Source organism: Dromiciops gliroides, chromosome 2, assembly GCF_019393635.1.
Source record: "Dromiciops gliroides isolate mDroGli1 chromosome 2, mDroGli1.pri, whole genome shotgun sequence".
Lineage (NCBI taxonomy): Eukaryota > Metazoa > Chordata > Mammalia > Microbiotheria > Microbiotheriidae > Dromiciops > Dromiciops gliroides.
The window spans coordinates 463,271,866-463,298,494 of record NC_057862.1 but is presented as its reverse complement, the minus strand read 5'-3'; the positions used below and the strand labels follow the sequence as shown (position 1 = coordinate 463,298,494).

General features: G+C 40.8%; 2 protein-coding genes across 2 annotated transcripts in view; one reads left to right on the top strand and one right to left on the bottom strand.

The window, feature by feature from the left end:
- Positions 1-11,668, bottom strand: part of R3HDML (R3H domain containing like) — a 53,272-nt gene extending 41,604 nt beyond the window's left edge. The window contains exon 1 of the mRNA XM_043986321.1: positions 11,475-11,668. The gene's annotated coding sequence lies outside the window, so the exon portion shown is untranslated. The remainder of the gene's footprint in view (positions 1-11,474) is intronic.
- Positions 10,691-15,571, top strand: FITM2 (fat storage inducing transmembrane protein 2). The gene is made up of 2 exons (XM_043986319.1): positions 10,691-10,931; positions 13,197-15,571. The coding sequence occupies exons 1-2, from the start codon at positions 10,747-10,749 to the stop codon at positions 13,810-13,812; spliced, it is 801 nt and encodes a 266-aa protein (XP_043842254.1). The 5' UTR covers positions 10,691-10,746; the 3' UTR covers positions 13,813-15,571.
- Positions 15,572-26,629: the final 11,058 nt, after the last annotated feature.

Genomic DNA, 26,629 nt, shown 5'->3' with positions numbered 1-26,629 from the left:
TGCCTCCGACAGATGTAAAATGCTATTTGTGTCAACTATTAATATTACATATTAGTCATTACATATTACATATGTAACTATAAATATCCTAGATCTCCTATAACATATATTTCCTCTTTGAAGTCTTCTAGGATCCCTCCAGTTGGAGGTCATCTCTCTTTCTCTGTGTATGCCTCTGTCTCTTCCTTTCCCTCCCTCATTTTCCTTTTCACTACTTCACTCTCTTCCTCCTCCTCTTCTTCTCTCCTTTCCCCCTTGGGAATCTCAGAGTGTGTTGCTTATACTCCCCTTACACTCATCATTCTACCTCATATTATAGTTACATATGTATATAGCTTATTTTCCTCACTAGAATGTAAGCTCTTTGAGGTCAGAGACCATATTTCGTTCATTTATATTTCTGTTCCACAAAGCTTTGAATATTGATTTAATTACTGAGACCTTAATGCTTTTTAATTCTATACATATAAGAAATTATTATATAACTTTTCAGAACCAGGACTTAGAGGGCCTAGGTTCCTATCTGCCATTTACTAACTGTGTGAGAGTGTGACAGGGAGTAAGAGAAGAGAATATATATTTATATAGCACCTCCTATGTTCCAGGCACTGTGCTAAGCACTTTGACAAATATTATCTCACTTGATCCTCACAACCTTTTGAGGTAGGTGCTATTTCCTTCATTTTACGGCTGAGGAAACTGAGCGAAACAGAAACTAAGTGACTTGCCCCACATCTAATTAATGTCTGAGGTCTGATTTTTGGGGGGGGGGGCGGGGCAATGACGGTTAAGTGACTTGCCCAGGGTCACACAGCTATTAAATGTCAAGTGTCTGGAGGCCGGATTTGAACTCAGGTCCTCCTGAATCCAGGGACAGTGATTTTTATCCACTGTGCCACCTAGCTGTCCCTGAGATCAGATTTGAACTTAAGTCTTACTGACTCCAAGCCTAGTGCTTTATCCACTGTATCACTGGATCTGTTTCCTTATCTTTAAAATTGGAATAATGAGTCTTACCTTAACCCCCTTATAGGGCCATATGAACAACAAATGAAATCACAGATGTGAAAGAGCTTTTTGAACCATAAAATGCTATGGAAGTACCAGTTGTTGTGGTTATTTAGTATCTGGAAATTGGTCCCCAGAAACATGATGCAGAATCTGAAAGGAAGCCAAAAAACTGCATCCATCATAGTAGACAAAACCAATTTCACAAACAAGTCAAGTCAACAATCACTTATTAAGTGATTCTGATTATGTTTTATGCTTGTATTAGACTCGGGGTACAAGGCAAAGAATGAGACAATTCCTATTCACAATGCGTTTACATTCTTTTTTAATTTTAATTTTTAATGTTTTAATGCATTTACATTCTAACAGAGATGGTAACGGGAATATGCAAAAAAAAAAACATGCAAATCTAGTGGTTCCCACAAAGAAGGTGAGATTAACACAGTTAGTATTCAAAGGAAAAGTGTATTTTTTATACCATGAATGAACTCCATGAATATCTAAAAGAAATGAAGCAAGAGATAAAAAAATGAAATGAAAGCTCTGGAGGAAAAAAAACTGGAAGAAGAATAGATAGCTTAGAAGAGAAAAGGGTAAATCTTACCCATGAGACAGAAAGAAATATTAGAACAAAAATCAAAAGACTAAAAAAATAGAAGAAAAGGTAAAATATCTGATATTAAAAAAAACTGAACTTGAAACAGTACAATTATAGGTTACTTAAGAATCATTGGAATCCCTGAGAAACGTTTTAAAAATAAAGTATGGACTCTCTATTTCAAGAAATCACAAATAAAACTGGGCCAGATATATTAGAACCAGTTGGTTTTTTAGTTGTTTCAATTATCTCCAACTCTTTGTAACCCCATTTGGAATTTTCTTGGCAGATACTAGAATTACTTGCCATTTCTTACTCCAGCTCATTTTACACATGAGGAAACTGTGGGAAACAGGGTTAAGTGACTTGCCCAGGGTCACACAGCTAGTAAGTATCTGAGGCCAAATTTGAACTTATGAATCTGAATCTTCCTGATTAGTAGCTTTATCTACTGTACCACCCACCTAGCTGCCCATTAGAATCAGATGGCAAAGTAAAGAAAACAAGAATCCCTCAATCACTTCCTAGGGAAAACAATTTAAAAAATATTAGTAATTTTGTAGCCAAAATCTAAAACTCTCACATCAAACTAAAAATACTACAAGCATAGAGAAGGAAGTAATTCAAGTGTTAAGAAATGGTCAGGATCACACAGGACCTGTTAACTTCTACTATAAATAAGAAGAGACCTTAGATTATTATATTCCATAAGGCAGAAGATATATGTTTATAACCAGAGTACCTTACCCTGAAAAACAGAATATAATCCACATGGGCATGAGGGGATGAAAAGAGACTTTTTGTGGAGCATGAGGGTTAAGTGACTTGCCCAGGGTCACACAGCTAGTAAGTGTCAAGTGTCTGAGGTCAGATTTGAACCCGGGTCCTCCTGAATCCAGGGCCAGTGCTTTATCCACTGCACCACCTAGCTGCCCCTGAAAATGGACTTTTAATGGAAAATAGAACTTTCAAAAATTTCTTATCAAAAAGCCAGAGCTGAGTAAAACAAACATAAGAGTCAAGAAAAACTTAGAAAGGTAATTTTATTTGAGTCATTGGAAGGGGCCATATGATGAGGTAGTACTAAATTCTAATAGGAAAAGAAGAAACAATTGTATCTTTAAAACAGGAGTTGGCAAACTGTGGCCCATGGGCCAAACTTGGCCCACCACCTGTTTTTGTATGGCCTATTAGCTAAGAATGCCTTTTATATTTTTAATTGGTTGGAAAAATTAAAAGAATAATAATTCATGAAAAATTAAAATGATAAGAAATTCAAATTTCAGTATCCATAAATAAAATTTTATTGGAATATGTTTGCTGTTCACTTGTTTCAGTCATGCCTGACTCTTCATAATCCCATTTGGAGTTTTCTTGGCAGAGATACTGGAATGGCTTGCCATTTCCTTCTCCAGTTCATTTTACTCATGAGGAACTGAGGTAAACAGGGTTAAGTGACTTGCCCGGGGTCACACAGTTAGTAAGTGTCTGAGGTCAGATTTTAATTTATGAAGAGTTTTCCTGACACTCTACCCACTGCCACCTAGCTGCCCCTTATTGGAATACAGCATGTTCATTTGTCAATGTATTGTCTATAACTGCTTTCACAAGAGGAGGGCTGAATTGAGTAGTGGTGACAAAGAATGGTTCTCTCAATGTTTCACACTGCTACTTGGTACACTACAAACTGTAGTGATGCAGTTATTCCTCAACAGAATTTTGAGTGTTGTGCTTATTACTGCTTTACTACTACCACCACCAATGCATACACATCAGATCAAAACAAGAAAAGAAAAATGGAATTTGAATATTGAGCTTTTAAGGTACAGTGGAATGTAGATTATTTTGATATTAAAAAATATGGCAGGGGCATCTAGGTGGTGTAGTGGATAAAGCACTGGCCCTGGATTCAGGAGGACCTGAGTTCAAATCCGGCCTCAGGCACTTAACACGTACTAGCTGTGTGACCCTGGGCAAGTCACTTAACCCCCATTGCCCTGCCCCCCCCAAAAAATGGCAAAACATTGTGTTTATTAGGCTATGAACTATAGCTGTGCAATCTTCGTGTGTATTTTTAAAAGAATACAATATATGTTACCATTAAATATTCCCAATGCATAGGAAAGCAATGGTCAGAAAAATTAGAAAATTGTAAAAGGAATGTCTCATCATTAACAGAACCTCTTGACAAAGCTTTAAAAATGAAAATGAGGCTACAACCAAAGTAAATTTCTGACTGTTTCATTTGCTAGCCAAGTAAAGAAAGTTTAGTGTGGTGAGTTAATTAAATTGTGTTTCATTGCAGTAGCTGAAAAAATTATTCCAGAGAATAAATTTGTTTAATACTATTAGCCTTTCAGCTCAATTAAAATCATAGGGTCATAGGTTGATCTCAGAATTTGGTAGTACCTATCTATGTGAAAGACAGTTTCAAAGATGAAACAAATAAAATCTCATTACAGATCAGCATTAACAGATTAATATGTGCAATCAATTTTGATGATACAGACCACTAAATTTGAATACCAAAATAAGCAAAATGTTATCTCCCCAAAAAGTGTAATGTTCTTCTCATTAGTAAACCTGTATCCTCTTCTAAATTATTGTTTTTATCATATTTTGAATGTTATCAGTAAATAATTTGTGGAAAAAATTGTTCTCTTTTGTTACATGAGTACCTACATAATCCTTATATTGTCTCTTGACTCCCAAATCCTACAATATTGATCATCTGGACCTTTGAAGAAAAAGTCTGTCAATCCCTGTATTAGAACTTTTATGTCTTCAAAAGGAATAAGAGAGTTAAAAAAGAAAAATAGAGGCTGAGCGTTAGGGGGTTGGTTCATTTTTGAGGTTTTAAAAGATGAAAGAGAAAGGAGGGTTAAAGGAATTTATTTAGTAGTGTAGAAAGAAGAAAGAAGGGAGTATAATTGGATTGTATAAGAAGAGTATATAAACACATAGGAAGGAGTGAAGTAAAAGCCACCAGATGGACCTCTCTTATCTGAATTGAGAAAGGAAGTTTGGAGGAACACACTCACATATGAAAGTTTGGTTTAGAAGTAAATTAAACAATACAGAAACAAGTGAGAATTTGGGATGGGGAGTAGGGAGGAGAGGTATAAGAGGGAGGATAATGCCACGGAGGGAATTTTTAGTTTTTTGAACAAAACAAACTTCCTGATCTTGAAGGGGAATTAAAAGATAACACCCTAAAATCAAAGAAATGATAGGGGATGTCCATCAACTGGGGAATGGCTAAACAAGTCACAGTATATTGATGTTTACTGCACTTTAAGAGTTTTTAAAAATACGTGGTTTCTGAAAATCTTGGGTTAATGAAGAGTAAAGTGAGTACCAGAAGAACATTGTAAAGAAAAAGAACTTCAAAAAATTTTAAAATTCTAATCAAAATAATGACCAATCATAGAGGACTTATAATGAAGTATGTTAACCATTTCCTGTTGGATCAGGGATGGAATCAAGATGCAGACACATACATTTTTGGACCTCACCACTGTATATATTAATTAAGCTTGATTGTACCTTTTCATGATAAGGGTTTCTCTCCTTTTCTCTTGGTTTTTGAGGGAATAGATGGGAGAAGGTGGAGGCATAGCAATAGTGATGCTTTAAAAGGAGGGGCATTAAAGCATTTTAAGAATCCACAGAAGAGAACATAAATTCAGAAGAACTGACAAGCAGGACAGTTTTGAAAGTAACATGGAATATATTATATACTGTAAAACTTTCTTATTATTTTAAATATTCTTTTCTTTTAAAATTTTGAATTCCAAATTCTTTCCCTCCTCCTTTCCATCCTCCCTCCCCCATTTACTGAGAAGGCAAGCAACATAATAGCAATTATACATGTGAAATCATGCAAAATACATTTCCATATTAGCCATATTGCAAAAACAAAACTATAAAAACAGTGAAAAAATGATTCTTAAATTTGCACTCAGAGTTCATAAATTCTCTTTCTGGAGGTGGATAGCATTTTTTTCATCATGAATCCTTTGGAATTTTTTGGATCATGTATTGATCAGAGTAGCCAAGTCTTTCACAGTTGATCATCATTACAACATTGCTGTCATTGTGTACAATGACCTCCTAGTTCTCTTCACTTCATTTTGCAGAAATTCATATAGATCTTGCCATATTTTTCTGAAACCCGCCTCCCCCATCTGTCATTTCTTATGGTACAATAGTACTCCATCACAATCATATGCCACAATTTGTTGAGCTATTCCTCAATTGATGAACCTCCCTTTGATTTCCAATTTTCTTTGCCACCACAAAAAGAGCTGATATAAATATTTTTGTACATATAGGTAATTTTCCTTTATCTTTGATCTCTTTGGGATACTGACTTAGTAGTAGTATTTCTGGGTCAAAGGGTATGTATGGTTAGATAACCCTTTGGGCATAGTTCCAAATTGTTTTCCAGAATGGTTGGATCAGTTCACAACTCCACCAATAATTCATTAGTGTACCTATTTTCCCTCATCCCATAAAAATTGAAAGAATCCACCAATCACCTTCTGAAAGAGAGCCCAAAAGGAAAACTCTTAGGAATATTATAGCCAAGTTCCAGAGCTCCCAGGTCAAGGAGAAAATATTGCAAGCAGCCACAAAGAAACAATTTAAGTATTGTGGAGCCACAGTCAGGATAACAAAAGATTTAGCAGCTTCTACATTAAAGAATCAGAGGGCTTGGAATATGATATTTTAGAGGGCAAAGGAATTGGGATTGCAACTAAGAATCATCAACCCAGCAAAACTGAATATAATCCTCCGGGAGGGGGGATGGGAATTCAAGGAAAGAGAGGACTTTCAGGCATTCTTGATGAAAAGACCTGAGCTGAATAGAAAATTTAACTTTCAAATATAAGACTCAAGAGAAACATAAAAAGGATCAACTGCCAACACAAACTAAGGAGGATCAGGCTCTGTGAAAGTTTTCCAGCAATTGGGGTAAGAACTAACTGTCTGAGAACCACAGAGCCCTGGGTACACAATATACCAAAACAACAAGCCTAATTTCCTGCTGGGATTGACTCCTTTGGGTCTTGATTCCTTGGTTCTGGTTCTTAGTCTTCTTTTCTGAACTTCCCTTACCAAGATGGCAGTATTTCACCCTGTTTCCATTTCCAGATGGACCTCTTTGTTATGATACTATATTCAACATACTCTCACTGTACTATTGTACCTCCTGCTACACAGTGCTGTGTGTGACCCTGACTTCCTTGCAGCCTTACCCAACCTAGTCCACAACAACTTTCTGGGTAGAGGGCAGCTTTTAAGGGTTCAATTTTACATGTGGATTCTGAAATAAGCTCTCTGAAAGGTGTCACTTGCCATACTAGCTTGAATGTTCCATTGGAGGTTGATGCAAAAAAATAAAACCCCCCAACACAGAAAATATTTCCTGGTCATATCTTTTGACCATTTATCAATTTAGGAATGGCTATTTTAAAAAAAAATTCACTCACTTCTCTATATATTTGAGAAATGAGGCCTTTATCAGAGAAACTTGCCATATATTTAAAAAATATTATTTCATCGTAAATTGTTCTCTCTTTTAATTAGGTCTAGTTTTGCTTTTTTTCTTCTGAGATCATGATTGCTATGCCTGCCTTTTTATTTGAATAATATAATTTATATTATTATGTTATTAATATAATTCATATTATACTCCAGCCCTTTATTTTAAATCTGTGTGTCTGTGTCATTTGTGTCTCTTGTAAACAACATATTTTTTCTAATCTAATCTAATTGTTTTTAAACAACGTTTTGGTTTCTAATCCATTCTGCTATCCATTTCCATTTTATGGGTGAGCTCATCCCATTCACATTAACAGTTATGATTACTGTGTTTTTCCTTTCATCCCACTTTCTTCTGTTTATTCTTCTCTCTTTCTTTTCATCCTTTCTCTCCTCAAAAGTCTATTTTGCTTTTAACCACTACCTCATTTAATTTGCCCTCCCTTTTATACCCCCCCCCCATTCCCTTCTTTTCCTAGTTCCCTGGTGGGTAAGATAGATATCTACACAGAACTGTGTGTGTATGTATACATACATTCATACATGTATGTGTGTATATATATGTATATATTATATATTATATAATATATATTTATATTTAACCAATTCTGATGAGAATGAAGTTCAAGAATTGTTACCCTCCTGACTTTCCCCTCTACTGTAAAAGCTCTTCCTTATGTGCCACTTTTATGTGAAAAAAATTTCCACATTTTACCTCTCCCTTCCCCCTTCTCCCAGTGCATCTCTTTTTCTCACCCCTTCATTTCTTTTGGAGATCATTCCAATATAATTTACTTACTCCCATGCCCTATGTTTATATAAACTCCTTTTAACTGCCCTCAGGAGTTACGTGTATTATATTTCCATATAGGAATGTTAACACTTTTACCTAATTGAGTCCCTTATGACTTCCCTTTCATGTTTACCTTTTAATATGTCCCATGAGTCATGTTTGAATGTCAAATTTTCTATTCATCTCCGGTATTTCTTTTATTTCATTAAATATCCATCTTTTCTCCTGAAGGATTCTACTCAGTTTTGCTGGGTGGGTGATTCTTTGTTGTAATCCTGGCTTTTTTGACATCCAGAATGTGATATTCCAAGATCTCTGCTTCTTTAACATGGAAGCTGCTAAATCTTGTGTGGATCTATGATACTGGAATGGTTTGTTTCTGGCTGCTTGCAATATTTCTCCTTGAACCCAGAGCTCTGGAATTTGTATATAATATTTTTGGGAGTTTTACTTTATGAATCTCTTTCAGGAGTTGATTGGAGGACTCTTTCAATTTCTATTTTGCCCTCTGGGGCCTATCAGGGAATATTTCCTTTATAATTTCTTGAAATATGATGTCTAGGTTCTTGCTTGATAATGACTTTCAGATAGTCTAATGATTCTTAAATTATCTCTTCTTGATCTATCTCCCTGGTTAGTTGTTTTTCTGATGAGATAGTTCACATTTTTTTCCTATTTTTTCACTCATCTGACTTTGTTTTATTGTTTCTGATGTCTTATGGAGTCATTAGCTTCCACTTGCCCAATTCTGTTTTTTAAGGAATTATTTTCTTCAGTGAGATTGTGTGCCTTTCTCCCCCCCTCCCCAAAATTTGGCCAATTTTTTTTCTTAAGGAGTTTTCTTTTTTGTGCCTCTTTTACCAAACTGTTTTCTTTTCATGATTTCTTACATTGCTCTCATTTAATTTCCCAATTTTTCTTTTATCACTCTGATCTTTCTTTAACTCTTCCAGAAATTCTGATTTGGCTTGTGTCAAATTAGTATTTTTCTTTGAGGTTTTGGTTGTAGCTATTTTTGCATTATTGTTTTCTTCTGAGTTTGTGTCTTAAGCTCCCCTGACACCATAATAGCTTTTTATTGTCGTGTTCTTTTTTTGTCATTTGTTTTGTTGTTTTGTCATCTGCTGTTGCCACAAGTGTATGCTCCAGGCAGGCCATTATCCAGGTGTCTCAGACCTCTCTTGCAGCTTTCCTAATTTTTTCTTAGGCCAGAAACATGTCTTACCCTGACCTGCCTTAACTCCACTACTTCAAGATTTGATTTAATAAGTTATTTCAAAGTTGTTTAGAGATGAATATTGAGAGACTTCAGCTGGTTTGCTGCCTCTAGTCCATCATTGTATACTTTTTTTTAAAAAAGCAATATGTAATAGAGATTCAATGTCGTAAATAATTTCTGTGTTCTGCTGTGTGCATGGAAAAATCTATTTTGGCATTAAAGTACAGAATAAAATATTTAAATTAAAGATAAATAGAAAAAGAAGGCGTGTCAGGAAGGTTAGTCAAGTCTTGTCTCTAACACATGTGATCCTGGGCTTGTCTCAATGTGCCCAGGCAATTCCATAAACCAAAAAATTAGAGATAAGTGGCTAATCTGGATCAGTGGAGGGAGTTTCCAAACCCAGAGTTCCCTAGACAGAATAAATCCACACATACCACCAAACAAAACAAAACAAATTAAGGAGTCCATAGGTACCTTTCAGCTTTAAACTCTAAGATCTTATCTGATTAGTCAACAGACTTTGATGTTTGAATTGTCTAGAATGCCTCTGTCCTCCACTAATCTATACGATACAGAATCTGTGTTAATGGGAGAGCATTAGCCTCTTTTCAAGTCTTCCTCAGGCACAGGTAGGTGAGATTTAGTCTTCTAAATCCTTATTCAGGTTAGACCCCAGGTGAGGGCAGAGAGAGAAAGAGGGAGAGAGAGAGATAGGAGAGAGACAGACACAAAGAGACAGAAAAAGAGAGAGAAAGACAGAGACAGAGAGGTAGAGAAAGAGACACAGAGAATTTTGGGGGGGAGGGGAGCGCAGGCAGAGAGTCTCTTAAATCATACCCGGTCCTTGCCACCTAAGACCCAGCATAGATCTGTCTCTAGCTCTGATCCGAACCTATTTGCGGAATACAGGCTCAGCTCCCGCAGGGGGTGGGCTGGGGGTGGGGCCGGAGGAGAAGGGTTCGGGAGGGGGAGAGGTCGCATCCCCCAGTGCCTCAGGGTGCCCATCAGCATAGGGTTTCTGGGAACTCGCCCTCCTTTACACATCAAGGCAGGGATTCCTTCCAGGACGGCTGTGGGGGACAACCAAGGAGACAAAGCGTTAAGTATGCTGGGGGCTAGGTTTGCAGGTAGGAGGTAAGCAGCATCCTGCCTCTCAGCTCGGAATTTTGCTCACTCTCCCAGAAGTTTTCACTGATAGGGCTTTGTATGTCCTTTTCCAAGCTTCAATACCCAACGTGAGCCAATTTCAGCGGCACCTCGAGCTCAGCACATAGGGCAGAGTTAGGATTCGAACTACTTTTGCTCTCCTCCGCGAGGAGACCGGACGGTGGAAGGTGTTCTAGGAGAAGGGAATTTGTGCGGCTGCGCAGTGGCCTCCCGGGCGGCCTAGAGGCGGGGCCTCTGAGCTGGAGGGCGTGGAGGGGAGGACGGACGGAGTAGAGGAAACAGAGAGGGCGGGGCTGGTGCACGCTTGCGTAAGAGGAGAGGACGGCTTTGGCGAGGGCGAGGGGCGGGGCCTCCGGGACGGTGGCCGAGAGGGTGCAGAATAAGTAGTGATCCCCGGTCGGGACGGGGATGGTGGCCAGCATGGAGTACCTGGAGCGTTGCGCCTGGTTCCTCCGCACTACGCTAGTGCGGGCGCCTGTGCGGCGCTACCTGCCTTGGGCGTTGCTCGCCTTCATGCTGGGCGGCTCCCTTGTCAAGGAGTTCTCCCCGCTGCCTGCGAGCTACCTCAGCAACAAGCGCAACATCTTTAACGTGTGAGTGTGGTCTTCGCCTTTGGTTGGGTCGCGACCGAGGCCGTCTGTCGCTACAGATCAAGCCAAGGGAGGTCTCCCGACTGGGAAGTGCATGAGGATGGGTCGGGCCATCCCGGAGCGCCCTTTCTGAGGGTGGGGCTGGGGGTGTCTATCGCGACCTGAGAGCCAGGTGAAGATGTCGAGTGGTAGGTGGGGTTGTGAGGCGATAGCGAAGCTCAGACCTGATCATGCTGGGACTAGGAGGGGGCCTGGGTTCGTAGGTGAGAACGGCGGAAGCCCGGGGTCCCCGGCTACTGTAGGTCATTGGCCCTCGAGCTGGAAGGGACTTGAGAGATCGTCTCCTTTAGGTTCCACCTTTTTCAGATGAGGAACTGAGGCCCAGGGAGGGGAAATGACTTCCCCAGGATCATCCAAGCAGAGCTCGGATTAGAACCCAGGTCTTCCGACTCTAAATCCCTAACTGGGTGTGGAAGGAAATTGAGTATTTTGGTGACCTCCACCGCCACCCCTCACTATCGTGACGATATGTCACTGTTTGCTTACCGTTAGGGCAAGTCTCTTCTCCTGGATGTGGGCCAGTTTCCTGCTCCATAAAATGAAGGGTTTGAACACGTTGGTCCGGGGATCAGTGATTATTGGTGATAACCTCTAAGAGAAGAGGGCATGTGATTGTGCAGTGCCTGAATCTAGGTTAACTGAGACCCCTCAGGGTCTGGCCAGTCTGGCCCAAGTGAACTTTCCCCTGGATTATCCTGAAACCTTAGTCACCCGCTCTAAAGTTCATTCTCCTTCGTTCGTGGGCCTGGCTTTGGGCAAAGTCTCCCAACGGAACAAACCTTGTGGGGCAGCACCGGAGACCTGCTGCAACAACCGTTTGTTTCTTTGGTTTTCAGGATTTCTCTCTAGCTTCTGCCGAGAGCCAAATTCTTTGCACCAAGCAGGTATCAGTGCTCATTAATCAGCCCCGGAACTTTGGCATGTAGTGATGATTGGCCTGGGCCTTCTATGTCTTGGGCAATGTCGAAAACCTTTGTGGCTAGTTGGGTCCCGGCCTTAGTTGATCTTGTGCCCTTGGATTACACATCCACCCTGAGAAACTAGTCTAAGAATAGATTGTGCAAGGGGTTGATTAGAAATGGTAACACATTCCCAGTCAGTTTGGCCCTTGGGTTGACAGCCTTGCTAGGGAAAGGGGGCCATCTGCTGTATCCTTTCCTGAATATTGCCAGTGAGATGACAATTCCTTGTTGTTTTAGGGAGATACTTTACTTCTGCTACTTTGTTCCAAACTTTTGCTGTGACTAGTGAGATGAATGGGATTCCCCTGGGACTGATCCTAATTCAACAGATCTTTTCTATGTCTTAGGTGCTGTTGACAAAGTCAGAGAGTATTTAACCAGTTCCATTTCTGCTTTTTACTTAGAGAAGGATGTATGGTATAATGGAAATAATGATGATGAAAATAATTGTAGCAGGTAACATTTCTAAAGCACTTTACGATTTACATCGTGCCTTTTGTATTTAATTATAACAATTCACATTTACCTAGCCTCTTAACCAAGTATTTTCTGGTAAGGTACAAGTAATATTATCACATGAGGAAATTGACCCTCAGAGAAGAAAGGTGATTTGCCCATAGTTATACTAGGTGAGACAGGACAGCGTAGAGGTTGAATGCTGGACTTGAGATTTGAAAGACCTGGGTTCAGTTCCTGCCTCTGACCCTTCTTAGTTGTTTGGTCTTGGGCAAGTCACTTCACCTCAGTGCTCTCCTCTTAAAATGAGAGAGGTGGGCCTGATGATCCCTGTGTTCCCTTACGATTCTAAATCTCCAATCCTAGTGTCATAGTCAGTGTCTGAACCCATGTCCCCTGAGTCCCAGTTTAGAGGGTTTTGTCTTTTCTACGTTCTTATTTCATTCTCACGACAACTCCATCAGGTAGGTAACAAAATATTGTTATCCCTACTTTATAAAAGGGAAAATAGGAACTCAGATTAGTAAAATGAATTGCTGGCAAGTGGTAGACTCAGAATTTGTATCATCTATATCACTCGGTAGCTATGTGACTTTGGACAAGAAACCACCTCCCTGAGTCTCAGTTTCCCCATCTGTAAAGAAAAAGAGGGCTGGGTGTAGATGGATTAAATGATCTCTAAAATCCTTCCTAGCTCTGACATTCTACAGTTCTGAGTTGAAAAACTTGGATTACTAGCTCTATTTTGTTTCCTTTTTCATCCCTCTGTTTCTGCTTTTCCCTCTGCCAGGTATTTTGTCAAAGTGGCCTGGGGCTGGACCTTCATCCTCCTCCTGCCTTTCATTGCCCTCACCAACTATCATGTGACAGGGAAGGCTGGTGTGGTCCTCAGGCGGCTGTGCACACTGCTGGTGGGGACAGCGATCTGGTATGTCAGCACAACCGTCTTCTTGCACGTTGAGCACTACACCGGCAGCTGCTACAAATCACCTGCCCTGGAAAGTATCCGAAAAGAGTATAACAGCAAGGAGGAATGCCGAAAAGGGGGCGGTTTTTGGCATGGCTTTGACATCTCTGGCCACTCCTTCCTTCTGACCTACTGTGCTCTGGTCATTGTGGAGGAGATGGCTGTTCTGCAAGAGATCAAGATGGACAAGAACCACAGCCTGCACTTCACTCTCACCTCCTTGGTCGTTGCCTTGGGCTGCTTGGCATATATCTGGGTTTGGATGTTCCTTTGCACTGCTGTTTATTTCCATGACCTGTCCCAGAAAGTGTTCGGTACCCTGTTTGGCTTGGTGGGCTGGTATGGAACATATGGGTTTTGGTACTTGAAACCCTTTTCTCCTGGACTTCCTCCCCAGGGCTCCAGTCTGAATTTGAAGCAAGATAGTTACAAGAAATAAAAAGAAAGATTAGGGAGGGACAAGAAGGTTAATCTATCTTCATTTATTTTGATTAGGTATCTTTGCTCAATTATCGATCCAATCTCACTTGACAGTTTTAACAAGGATGGGGCTGGAGAGTGGCCCTTGTGGAATGAGTTCGTCCCTGTCTTGTTCTTGGCAAATGTGTGACACTTGACAGTCTCACAGCAAGGAAGAGATGAAAAGCAGCTTACAATCCCACAAAAGAAGCTGTCTGGGATCATTTGATATAGGGACAGTATCTCTGAGCATGAATTGTACTGTTTAACCAGATTGGCCTGGGCTTCCTCTGACCTTCACCTGGGACTTCCTTGGTCTTTTGAGGACCAGGACTAAGATACATGTCCAAGGGCTAGTTATGCCTATATGCAAGCAAGATTAAGGGCCCCAGAATCGTCTTTATCTTCTGCTGTCTCCTAGCTGCCAATTGTCTTTTCATTTGAGTGACCCTTAATATTATTTAAATGTTTGCCTTGAATACTCTTTGCATAAGTTTTTCAGGCTAGGATCTTGCCCATGGGGGGAAAAAGCCTGGAAAAGCAATCTTGTAATATTTACATTTCTTCAGTTAACTGTAAATATTGCAGCCAGATTCTGATTGACTGCCTTTTAAACTGGAGTGCCTTAAAGACAAAAGTATTAGATAACTTTGTGCACTCACTAAAAGTGAGTAATTGTCCATTTGTATTTTGTTGAAACTATGAGAATGCTTGTTTCTTCGAGTAAATTCTATATGGTTGCTGGCAGTAACTGGGTGGTTGGTTAAAACCTTAAATGACAGTTCTTAAGGTTTACACCCCCCAGTCATGTATTTTGTTATATATTTAAATTGTTTTCTTTCTTGTCTTTTTTCCCCTTTTTTGCCCTTGAGCACTAACTGACTTTTGAAAAACCAAAAATTGTGGTTTGTGATGTTAAATAAGTTGCAGCTCAAAAAACTGTAGGGAATAGAAGGTAACAATTTTACGAGGTTTATTAGCTGATTCAAGATGATCTTGCCAGAATTAGTCTTAGTACTAATATTTCATTTTCCTGAATATCACTCAGTGATATAGAGAGTACCTTTATTGGGTAAAAAACACACAAATTGGGCTGCCATTGTCTTGATATTTTCTGTTTTGGGAAAAAAAAATCATGATATGCTCTTTAGTGCTCAAAGGCAGTATTGCCATTATGAGTAGTGGCAAGAAGCCAGTTCGTTTAAAAAACATCCTAACTAGGAGACTTGCCTTCTAGTCCTGGTTCCTCCACTAGCTAGTTTTGTGACCTTTGGCAAATCCTTTCCTTCTTTGGGCCTCAATTTCCTCATCTGTAAAACAAGGATTTAGAATAGAGCTCTATGAGCCTTTTTTTGGTCTTCAGTTAAATTTTATTTTCAGATCTACATTTTCATCCTGCTACCTCCACCTAGCCCTTCTTCCAACTAAGAAAGCCAGAAAAACAAAACAAACATGTTACAAACCTGTATAGTCAAGCAAAACAACTTCCCACATTAGCTGTGTCCAAAAAAAAAATAAGTCTCAATCTGTACTGAGTTCAAAGTACTTCTCTAGCAAGAGATGGATAGCATGTTTCATTTTGGAATTGTGATTGGTCATTTTGTTGATAAGAGTTTCTACACTTTTTACAATTTTTTATCTTTATGATATTGCTATTACTCTATAAATTTTTCTCCTGGTTCTGCTCATTTTACTATGCATCAGTTCATAAAAGCCTTTCCAGATTTCTCTAAAACCATCCCCTTCATCATTTCTCATAGCACAATAGTATTAGATCACAAACATATGCCATAATTTATTCAGCCATTCCCCAGTTGATGGGTACCCCCTCAGTTTCTAATTCATTACACACACACACAAAAAAAAGAGCTACTATAAATATTTTTTGTATATATGGGTTCTTTTCTTCTTTCTTTGACCTCTTTGGGGTATAGACACATTAGCAGAATTTCTGGGTCAAAGAGCATATACAGTTTAATGCTTTTTAGGCCTAGTTCCAAATTGTTTTCCAGAATGACTAGACCAGTTCACAGCTCTACCAAACAATGCATTAATGTACCTGTTTTCCCACAGCCCCTCCAGCAAATTTGTCATTTTCCATTTTTGTCAACTTGACCAATCCTGTGGGTTTGAGATGAAACTTGAGTTTGTTTTATGTTGCATTTTCATTATTTCTCTAATTTCTCCAATTATTAGTGTTTTAGAGCATTTTTTCATATGGTTATTAAAAATTTAGATTTCTTCCTCTGGAAACTGCCAGTTCATATCCTTTGACCATTTATCAGTATAAATTTGAATCAGTTCTCTCTGAGAACCTTTCTGGCACTGACATTCTATGTGCTTAATAACAAGAATGACAACAACAGTAAATGATGGTGGTTATAACAATGGTAACTAACATAGCATTTTAAGGTTTACAAAGTACTTTTCTCATGACCCTGTGAGGATCCCTCATTTTACAAATGGGGATATCTAACTTCTCTGATTTCAAATCCTTTGCTCTTTCCCCTACATCATGCCACCTTCTTGTTTTGTGTTCTGCCACTTTTTTCTAGCTGTAATAGTTAATATTCTAAGGTTTCTTCCTGCTCTAAAAGTCTGTTTTATTAGTCCGTGTTCTGAAGTCCCTTTCAACTTAGACACTGTATGTTTCAAAGCTTTGCCCCCATACTCCCATTCTGTCTGTATTGTTTTTTTGTTTTGTTTTGTTTTTGTTTTTGTGGTGTGGTTTTTTTTTTTTTTCAGGGCAATGAGAGTTAAGCGACTTACCTAGAGTCACACAGCTAGTAAGTGTCAGGTGTCTGAGGTTGGATTTGAACTGAGTTCCTTCTGACTCCAGGGCTGATGCTTTATCCACTGTGCCACCTAGCTGCCCCTTTGTCTGTATTGGTTTGTTTTTTTTTTTTGGCGGGGCAATGGGGGGTTAAGTGACTTGCCCAGGGTCACACAGGTAGTAAGTGTCAAGTGTCTGAGGCTGGATTTGAGCTCAGGTCCTCCTGAATCCAGGGCCGGTGCTTTATCCACTGTGCCACCTAGCCGCCCCTGTGTGTATTGTTAAAACTCATTTTCTCCAGATCAGATTCCAACCTTGTTGTTTGGTAGCAATATTGTCACCTCTTCCTGGTGGAGAAGGGTTGTACATCCAGAACTTGTAATTTCTTGGTCATCTTCACCCATGGGGGCCTCATTAACTCTGCTAGTCATTCGAACAAAACCAGTCATAAGAAGCTACTTTATCCTCAATTCTAACCTCAATAATAGTATTAAGTAATAAACACTACACTTTACTGCCATAGCTCAAGCTTTTATGATGAGCCCTAGAAAGCAGTGGCTGCCAATCTCCTGTAAAGATATATTTAAGTTATGTGTTCCTGCCTCAAAGCATCAGGCTAATCGTTAATGAATGAAATAACACATGTAATTACACCCACTCTGGCTAGTGGGACTTTCGAGGCAAATAGCATTGTGTGTTAGATGTGTCCGAAGGACTTGACGGGCTGTGACAGTAATCCAGTTCCCTTTGTGAGATCTAGACCAACCGGTTTTGTCAAAGGGACCTCCCACTTTTTCTGCTACCTGAAACTGAGAAATGTTTCTGAGGTTCAGACTTCAACATCTCTAGGTGACTGTCTCAAAAACACTTTATTACTCAGGAAATTTGTTTGTAAGACTTAAATTTTGGAATGTTTTTCTCATTCTCTTGGTCTGGTTTGGGTTCACTGTCTTAGTCACTGTCAGTTGTGAGAGTTGGTTATGCGTATTAAGTTCAAGACAGCAGGAAATATTGGTTCTCCTGTATGGGTTATAGTCTTCCCAACCCCCACCCCCTGTATCTTCAGTCACAATCATTTTTATGGGGGAACAAACAACACATTTGTCCTCTTGTAGGCTGAAACATAGGACATCTAGCTTCAGCATTCAAAAAATATTTATTAAGTGCTCTTCAATAGCTTTGGAGTCGAAAGCTCGTATCTTGCTTGGTTAAGTTTCCTTCTTCAATGGTCCCTTTTCCCAGATCTGCTGGGCTGGTGACCCCTTATGTTGCACTTCTGCCAAGCAAGAACAAAGCTGCCTCAGGCAGCCTTTAAAAAAATTCAGTCTATTGGACCCCCAAGGTGGTCCCCTCCTCCCAGGGGTCCCTTTCCACCTATAGTTGTCGAGAAGATGTGGTAGAAGAAATCAGACCATCATTTGGGGGAAGAGCAAGAGTTATATCTCCTGTACTGCAATTGGATGCCATTTTGTGTCTGCTTCATGTTCCAAACTCAGCCTTGTTGTGTGTGTTGAATGGTAAATGTTGTCATGAGGTGCTGAGAAAGAGCCTTCCCAGGGTGTCTAGGGTCACAAAACCATATCGTTGTTTTAACTTCCGGTACTGAGATTCATTCCCTTGGGAGCTTTATTCTCTAGGCACATCTGTTATAGTCTGAGTACCAGATTGTATTTAACAAATGGCTCTTGACGTTGTTATATGCACAGTGGATTGTGTGTGTAAACAATAGAATTAAAGTAAACTAAAAAAATGAAAATTCTTGATTCTTGCCTTTGTTTCTTCCTCCCTCACTTAAGGTGCTTGAACTACAGCTGACTTTGTGAGTATTAGCCTGCTCCTTCCTGTGTCATTCCTTTAATGAGAATGAGATGATATTGGTAAAAGCACCCAGTACAGTGCCTGGCACATAGTAGGTGGTTAAAGCTTGTTCTCTTCCCCTTGTAATCATCCTATCCAGGGTGAGTGATATGGTCTGATTTATTTTTAATCTTCAGATCAGGAAAACTAGAATAAAGTTAAGTGTTTAAGAATTGCCCATGAAGGTGTTTCTGGTCAGCTTGGCTGACAAGACATGCTATTCTCACCCTTTTGCTACGCTATTCCTGCCCTTAAAACTGTCCCTTATGGAGACAGCTAGGTGGCGCAGTGGATGGAGCACTGACCCTGGATTTAGGAGGACCTGAGTTCAAATCCAGCCTCAGACCCTTGACACTTACTAGCTGTGCTGGGCAAGTCACGTAACCCCAATTGCCTCACCAAAAAACCAAAACAAAACACACACAAAAAAAGGTCCCCTTTGGCCCTGGCCTTTTGCTGAGGGTGTCTCAGAGGGTATAACTGAGCCTGTTTGAGAAAGAATTAAGATTTCATCAGATCTCTTGCTGACCCAAAAGGAGAGGCATGAGGGGTCTCAGAGGAAACAGGACATATGAATGACACCTGAAGCTCTCTCCAGTTCTAAGATTTTCATATGGAAGCTTATTTGTTCTGTATGGCCCTAGAAGGCAGAAAAAAGCCAAAGGTGGGGGTGGAGGGAAGAGGGAGAGGTAATAGGAGGAAGATTGGACATTTTAATCTGTTGGTGAACAACTGAAATGGGTTGCTTTGTGGGCTAGTGTGTTCCATGTTAAGTACCTGCTAGGAGGGAATCGGCCAGGATTTTCACAAATGGCTCTGTTCTCTTCCAGCTCTGAGTTTCTAGGGTAAGTTAAATGATGATTAGTGTCAGCTTGCTTGTTAGTCTGTATTTTATGAGCTCTCTATGGACATCTGCAGACAACTGCATTCAGCAAACATTTCTCAAGAGCCTCAGAGGCTCCCAGGTTAGACTGTTAGCCCTGAAGAAAGAAAGCATTAGTGACATTCCTTGATCAGAGTCAAAGGTCATGCCCATGGTTTCTCATTGACCAATAGCATATACCTGGGCACTTTATAGAACCTTGTATTATCCCTGGTTGAGGACCAAGACAATGGAATGGTGAAATGATAAAAGATTGGCAACGCTAAGGATTAGAGATCATCAAATCCAGCCCCCTTATTTTAGCAGAGATGAATTAGGCCCAGTGGGATTAAGTGATTTACTAGCAGTCAAACAAAATCTTGTTAATTGGAACCAAGCAATAGAGAGAAGAGGTAATAGGGTGGGAATCAGGAAAACTTAGTCCTAATCCCAGCCCTGCAACTGTCCTTAAAGGTGACATTGGGCAAGTTTTACCACTCTGAGCCTCAGTTTCTCTGAAAAGTAAAAGGTTTGAACCTGATATATGGCCCCTCCTAGTTCTAAATCCTTTGACATGGTGGGGGGAGCAAATGTCAATGCATTTTATCACTTTCCCTCCTATCTCTGCCTGACATCTTTGGGTTGATAGCAATCCAGTGCAGCCCAATCCTGGTTCTATGGAACATCAGATTGAGAGCTGGAAGGGACTTTAGAGAATGATCTAATCTAGCTCCTTCATTTTACAGTTAAGGAAACTGAGGTCTGTGGGAGTTAAGTGACTTGCCCAAAGTCTCACATAGGGAAGATTGGATTTCTACTCAGTTCCTTCCCTACCTCAAAACCCAGTGTTCTTTGCACTCTACTCTACTGAGCTCATTCCTGCATTTAGCACAGTGCCTCCTGACACAGAAGAAGCACTTAGTTAATGCTTGGTGATTGGCCAAGAGACAGAATAGCCCACGGAGGAACTTCAGAAGCTTTCCTTAGATACTTGACTTTAAGCATTTTGATAGTTCATGGAACCAAAGGCATCTTCTGTTTGAGGAAACTTGTGAGACCTTGGTGTGTCTAGAAACCTTCAGAATGGTCAGAGAGGTGTGGGATAGAAATTTCCCAATGCCGACAGAAATGGCCATGGTTCAGCTGTTACTAACCCTCGGGAGATTCCCTGGCAAGCTGAGGAGAAAAGAGATGCTTGCTTAACAGTGTCACTTAGCCCTGACCCTCAATCCTGCCCAGCAGGCAGCTCTTCCTTGCCAAAGTCCTTCCCCCACCTCTTGCAAGAATGGATCTTGGTTGGGCTGCCAAACGTTGGCAGGCAAAAGCATTGGTGATAAGAAGACCAGGAGGTATCTCCTCCTTCCTAGATAACCACTAATTCCTTGCCATCTCTAAAGCCCGTGTTCTTAAAAAGGATACATGGTTTATGTCACGGGGGATTCAGACCCAGGTCTTCTGACTCAGAGTCCTGTGTTTATCCCATTTCATCTTTTATTTTCTTTAGTCTTAATTACCTTTTTGTTTTCACATTACAATAATTTTTGGATGAATTCCTTTCCTCATCCCATGCCAACCTTTCCTTTTACTGAAGAATAAGAACAATTAAAACAACCAACACAATGACCACTACTTGACCGAATAGGTAGCATTCCATCTCCATAGTTCCCCACCTCTCCCAGGAAATTATATCCATGCATTTCCTTATCTCTTCTCTAGAGTCAGTTTTGATTGTTATAATTAATTTGTTTTAATCTTATTTTCACACACATAGACACATTTTGTCTATTGGTTTCCTGGTCCTGTTTACTTTAGTCAGTATCAGATCTTACAAGTCTTCCTATGTTTCTTTCAATTCCTCATATTCATGTTTTTTTTGTTTTGCTTTTGTTTTGCACAGTGACTTGCCCAGAGTCACACAACTAGTAAGTGTCTGAGGTCTGCATTTGAACTCAGGTCCTCCTGACTCTAAGGCACATGTTCTGTCCACTGTGCCACCTAGTTACCCTGGATTCATTATTTTTTTAACAGCTGTTCCAGCACATTTATATGCCACAATTTGTTTAGCCATTCCCCAGTTGATGGGTATTCACCTTGTTTCCAGGTTTCTGCTCAGCACAAAAAAAAAGAGGCTGCTAGGAATAGTTTGGTATGTATGGGACCTTTCTTTCACCTTCCTGTGGTATGGGTTCTTTCCATTACATCTTGCTACTGCTTAACCCTGTATATCAAGAAGGTCTTTTCTAAGTCACAGTCCACATTCTGAATTGCAGAAAGTTTCAGTTTTTCCTAGGCTATCATTTGATTGGTAGGCTAGATTCTTTTATCCATAAGATATAATTTAGTTTGTACAGGCAGCTGGTTAAAGGCATTTCTTGCTATGGACGTGCCCTGGCTAAAGCCCACTGCTCAACCTTAAGTTAGTAGTTTAAATTTACCACCCAGGAATCCTTTAACAAGGGGCCTCCCTGCTCTCTTCTCTTTGTTGTTCATACTGTACTTTTCTGTAGGTGTCACTTATTATCTGTGTGAGCAAAATACCTAACTTCTCAGGCCCTTTTCCTCATCTGTGATATGGCAGAGGGAGGCTTAGATGTGGTCTCCTGGACCCTTCCAACTCAAAATCCTATGGTCCCTATTTATAGAAAGGAGACCCCATGAGTGGCGATCACTTCCTATTTTGCTGCAAGATGCTGAGCAAACCACTTCACCTGCGTCTTGGTTTCTCTAAAATGGGGATGATAATCCTTTCACCACTTACTCAAAGGGAACATGCTTTGCAAGTCTTAAAGCTGCAGTGGAAATGGCTTCCTTATATGGTTCCCGTAGGGACCTGATAGGGTAATGTGAAACACTATGTAAATGTCAGCAATGATTATCTTTCAAGACTTGGGGCAGCTCCTCTGCACAAGGGTCTTGCTGCCATTCTCTCAAGGCCACCCTGTTCCCACCTGTTCCTGCTGCTGTGACTGTCAGCCATCAGTCAGTCAGGTGGTAGATTTGGAGTCAGAGATAATACACGTCCAAAGCAGGCAGATTGGGGAGAAAGTAGCTCCATTGTGTTTGTGGTGCCCAGCAAGGACAACTTAAAGTAGGTCCTGTGTTGTGGGAGCAGCTTAACTACTGAAAGGGAAACCAGAGAGAGAAGTAATTGTGCCACTTGGCCTCAGGGCTCCTGCTCTGAGCCAAGGCCCTATCCCTTTCCCTCATTGGAGGGAGTTAACTCAGCAGAGGATGCAGTTCTCAGGGCAGCTTCAGATTCCCCAGAGGCAGGTGGGAGGAGGTGGGAGAGCTTCTCCTGATTGGCATCTTGATATCTGGGCAGGGTTTGGCTGCACTTGCCTAGACAGGCAAACTTCTTCAGTCAGAGAGGAGTTCAGCCTTCACACACTGCACACCTACCAAGCACCTGCTATGGGAGCACCTGCTATGGGATGCAAAGAACGGGAGTCAAGGAAGGGTAATGTGAAGAGCTCTGGGCTGGGGTACAGGAGCCCTGGGTTGGAGACCAGGCTCTGGCACTTACTAGCTGTGTAATCTTGGGCAAGTCACAGTTTCCCCTCTAGGCCACATTCAATGCCTTCCTAAAAGGAAAAGTCCAACTAGGGCAGGAGTTATCTTTTCTTGTGCTATGGACCCATTGACCCTTTGGTAAACCCTTTCTCAGAATATCAGAATAATGTTTTCAAATACATAAAATACATGGGGATTACAAAGGAAACAAAAGGTCAGTGGAAATAAAGATATATACATGCATATTGAGAGATACGCATATCTCTATATGTATATTTCCCATCCAAGTTTATGCACCCCCTGAAATCTATCCAGAAACTCAAATTAAGAAGCTCTGGTCTAGGTGATCTCTAAGGTCTTTCCAGCTCTACATTTGGTGATTCCCCCACGATACAACATTATCTCCCTGAGCCTATTTCTTCTTCTATCTAATGGGGATGATAATATTTGCCCTCACTAGATGCTCATCACATGGGCTCCCCAGGGCATTTTGGGGGGTAACATATTGTTATGTCTTGTTTTGCTTGATTTCTTGGCGATATTTCAAATTTATGAGGTATATTTGCCTCCGTCACTCCTACAACCAAGCTGTTCTCACACCTCTCTGGACAAACATACCCATCATTTGCCTTTCTCCCTAATGTATTCCAGAATGCCAGGGAAGAACACTTCTTTGTTGCTTTCCAGAATTTCCCTCCCCTCTCTGCTGGCTGAGTTAGGCTTTCCTTGGTTCTTTGCCATCCCTTTCTCTCCTCTTTGGATTTGATTACTCCCCATGACCAATTGTCCTTCTGCTAAGGACACATGACCTCAGCATGTGGAAAGAGCTTTCTGTGTTTCTCTGAAGCAGCTAGATTTCTCTGTGTCTCTGGCTCTCTCTGGCTCTGTGTGTGCCTCTGTCTCTTTGTCTTTGTATCTCTGTGTCTGTCTCTGTTTCTCTGTCTCTCTGTCTCTCTATCTCTGTCTTTCTCTGTCTCTGTCTCTCTCTCTGTCTATCTGTCTCTCTCTGTCTCTTTCTCTCATTCAAAGACAGGAACCTATGCCTGTCTACCCCACACCAGGGCTCGGCCCCTGAATCAGAGGACAGATACTTCTACTGATTTGGTTATTTCTATTTCTGTTTGTGGCACTACTATTCTTGTCTTCCACATCCACAACTTTGGAGTTGTCTGTGACTCCCTATATTTCTCCCCTCTCATGTCCAATCAGTTACCTAATATGATAGAAACCTGCTCTGAAGTCCTTTCCTCTTTACTCCCACCCTTGTACAGACATCCATTACCACCTACCTAGATTATTTCAATATCTTCCTAATGGCTACTCCTACCTTCACTTTCTCCATACTGCTGCCAGAATAATATTTTTTTTATGAATAGAGACAGTCATATTTTTCCTCTGTTCAAATATCTTCAGTGGTTCCTTATTGTTTTCTTGGTGAAATTCAATATCCTTTGCCTGGCCGTTAAGCCTCTCTACACAATTTGGGGCTACCCTAACTTTTCAGCTTTATTCTATATCACTCCCCTCCATTAACTCTTTGCTTCAGCCTAACTGGTTGACCCTCTATCTCCCAAACATCCCCCCACCCCGGCCGCTCACCGCTTTCATACTTCTGTGTCTTTGCTGTCATTGTTCCCTGTGCCTGGAATATCTTCCTCCTGTTTGCCTGTTGAATCCTGCCATCTTCCAAAACTTCAGCTCAAATGCTATCTTAATGAAGTTTGTACTTTCTTTATCCTCCTGGCTGATAATTATCTTCACCCCTCATCTCATGTAGCACTTTGTTCTGCCCATTTTTAATGTTCTTATGGTATAATATTGTGAGATATATATATATATACATGTATATATATGTATGTATGTGTATATATATATATATATATATATGTACCAGCTTTTATTTTTATGTATCCCTATTAGGCTGTAAACTCCTGAGAGCAAGGACCAAAATTGTCTAAATTTTGTAGGTTCCCCCAATACCAGGGACAGTGCTCTGCACACTGTTGAATGAAGGAAGAAATGTTGAATGAATAGTATCTCAGGATTTAGAACTGAAAGATGACCTTAGAGATGATCTAACCCAACTCCATTTTGCAGATGAAAAAACTGAAGCCAGAAGAATGAAATCATTTTCCCCACAGGAGTCATGTAGGCACTAAGTTCTGACTTAGAAGCCAGCCCCCTTTTCCTACATCATAATGCCAACATGAGTCATTTTGCCTCCTCTTTCTCATTGTGAAGGCTCACAATCTTCCTTTTTGACTCACACCTTATATTTGGTTCACCATTTGGTTCATCTAAGTAGAACGAGGCCACATTTCCAACCCCTGGAACACTGACAGCCTGCCTCAGGGAGCCTTGGCATTTAGATACTATGACTGGTGCCAGCGTGACTAGGATTGGCTTAGGGCCCACTGTCCCCACACCGAACTCTTCTTGGAGCTTTGAAATAAGGGAGTCTAGAACCAATTTCCAGGTTGGGCATTTGTAGACCTGTCCCTGGGAGCTGATAGCCTTTCTCTTGTATGAGCCAAGCTCAGCCCTGGAGAAATGAAAGCCAGTTTTACTGAGACATGCTTAGAAATGGAAAGCACTTGCTCCTTCTGAATAGTTTATTTGGGGGCTTTTCAAAGATTTCTAAGTACGAGCAACAACAATACCTGGACTCCTTTTCAACATGCAAAAGGCACAAGGAAGTGAGACATGTGATGGGGAGGAGTGTTCAGTGCTATGTGAGACACATGTTGAAATATCTTCCAAGAGGCATCATGTGGGTGGTGTCTCTGGAAACATGTGATATGGGAACGTCTCCAAAGGGACATGAAATATATGATGTGGGTGCTGTATTCCCAGCAGAGGGAAAGGAGTGAACTATGCAGGAGGAAATGCCTCAGCAGGGTCAGAAGGTAGCCTTCAAGGTGGAAGAATAGCAGATGTCCTTTGGCAGAGGCTAGAGCTGACCATTCAGCCCCCTAGACAAGGAGTGGAGGAAGAGAGACAAGGAGGGACAGGGCCAAGAACAATATGGTACTTCATGATCTCCTACTTCCAGGCAGTGAGGACAGAACCAACCTTCTCAGAAAAGAATAGTAGATATAGAGCTAAAAAGGACCTTCGAGACAGTTATGGCATTGAGTGAAAGCCACACTTAAGGTGATGGGGAAGCCATACCCAAAAGAATGGAGATGATGAATATCCTTATGAAGCATTTCTGAGAAAGAATTAAACAGACTACAATAGCCTTGACAAAAATGAGAGGATGTTCTCATGATCGCAAATGCAGTGAAGGCCATGCCCAGAAGAGAGCTACCTTTAGGGGCCTCCCCTGTGGAGTATTGTCAGATTCCAGAGAAATAAGTCCATCAGTTCTGAGGAAATGCAGACTGTGGTCTCAGAGCATCTGCTCCCACCTGAAAATATCCCTCGGGGGTAAAGGAAGGGAAGGAAGGGACCTGGCCTACCTCCCTTCTATTAGCACCTCCCCCACTCAAGATCCCCTTGGGTAGAGGTGCCCAGAATTCACACCTAAGGTGGACCAGTCCCTATAGTTCAGGCTCGAAAACTCAAAATAAAAGGCATTCCTTTGGGCTTTGTTTGGGTTATTTTTCGCTTTTGTCCAGGTTTAATAGCTTCCTTGAGTTGTTGGTTACTTCTACTTCTAGACAATGGAATGTTTTCACATGGACAATATACTCAGATTGGGATTAAGGGTGGGGTAGGGAGGACTGTTTCAAGTTTTCATGAGACAGTTGAAGAGAGCTCATCTTGAATCACACAGCACAGAGACACCAACAA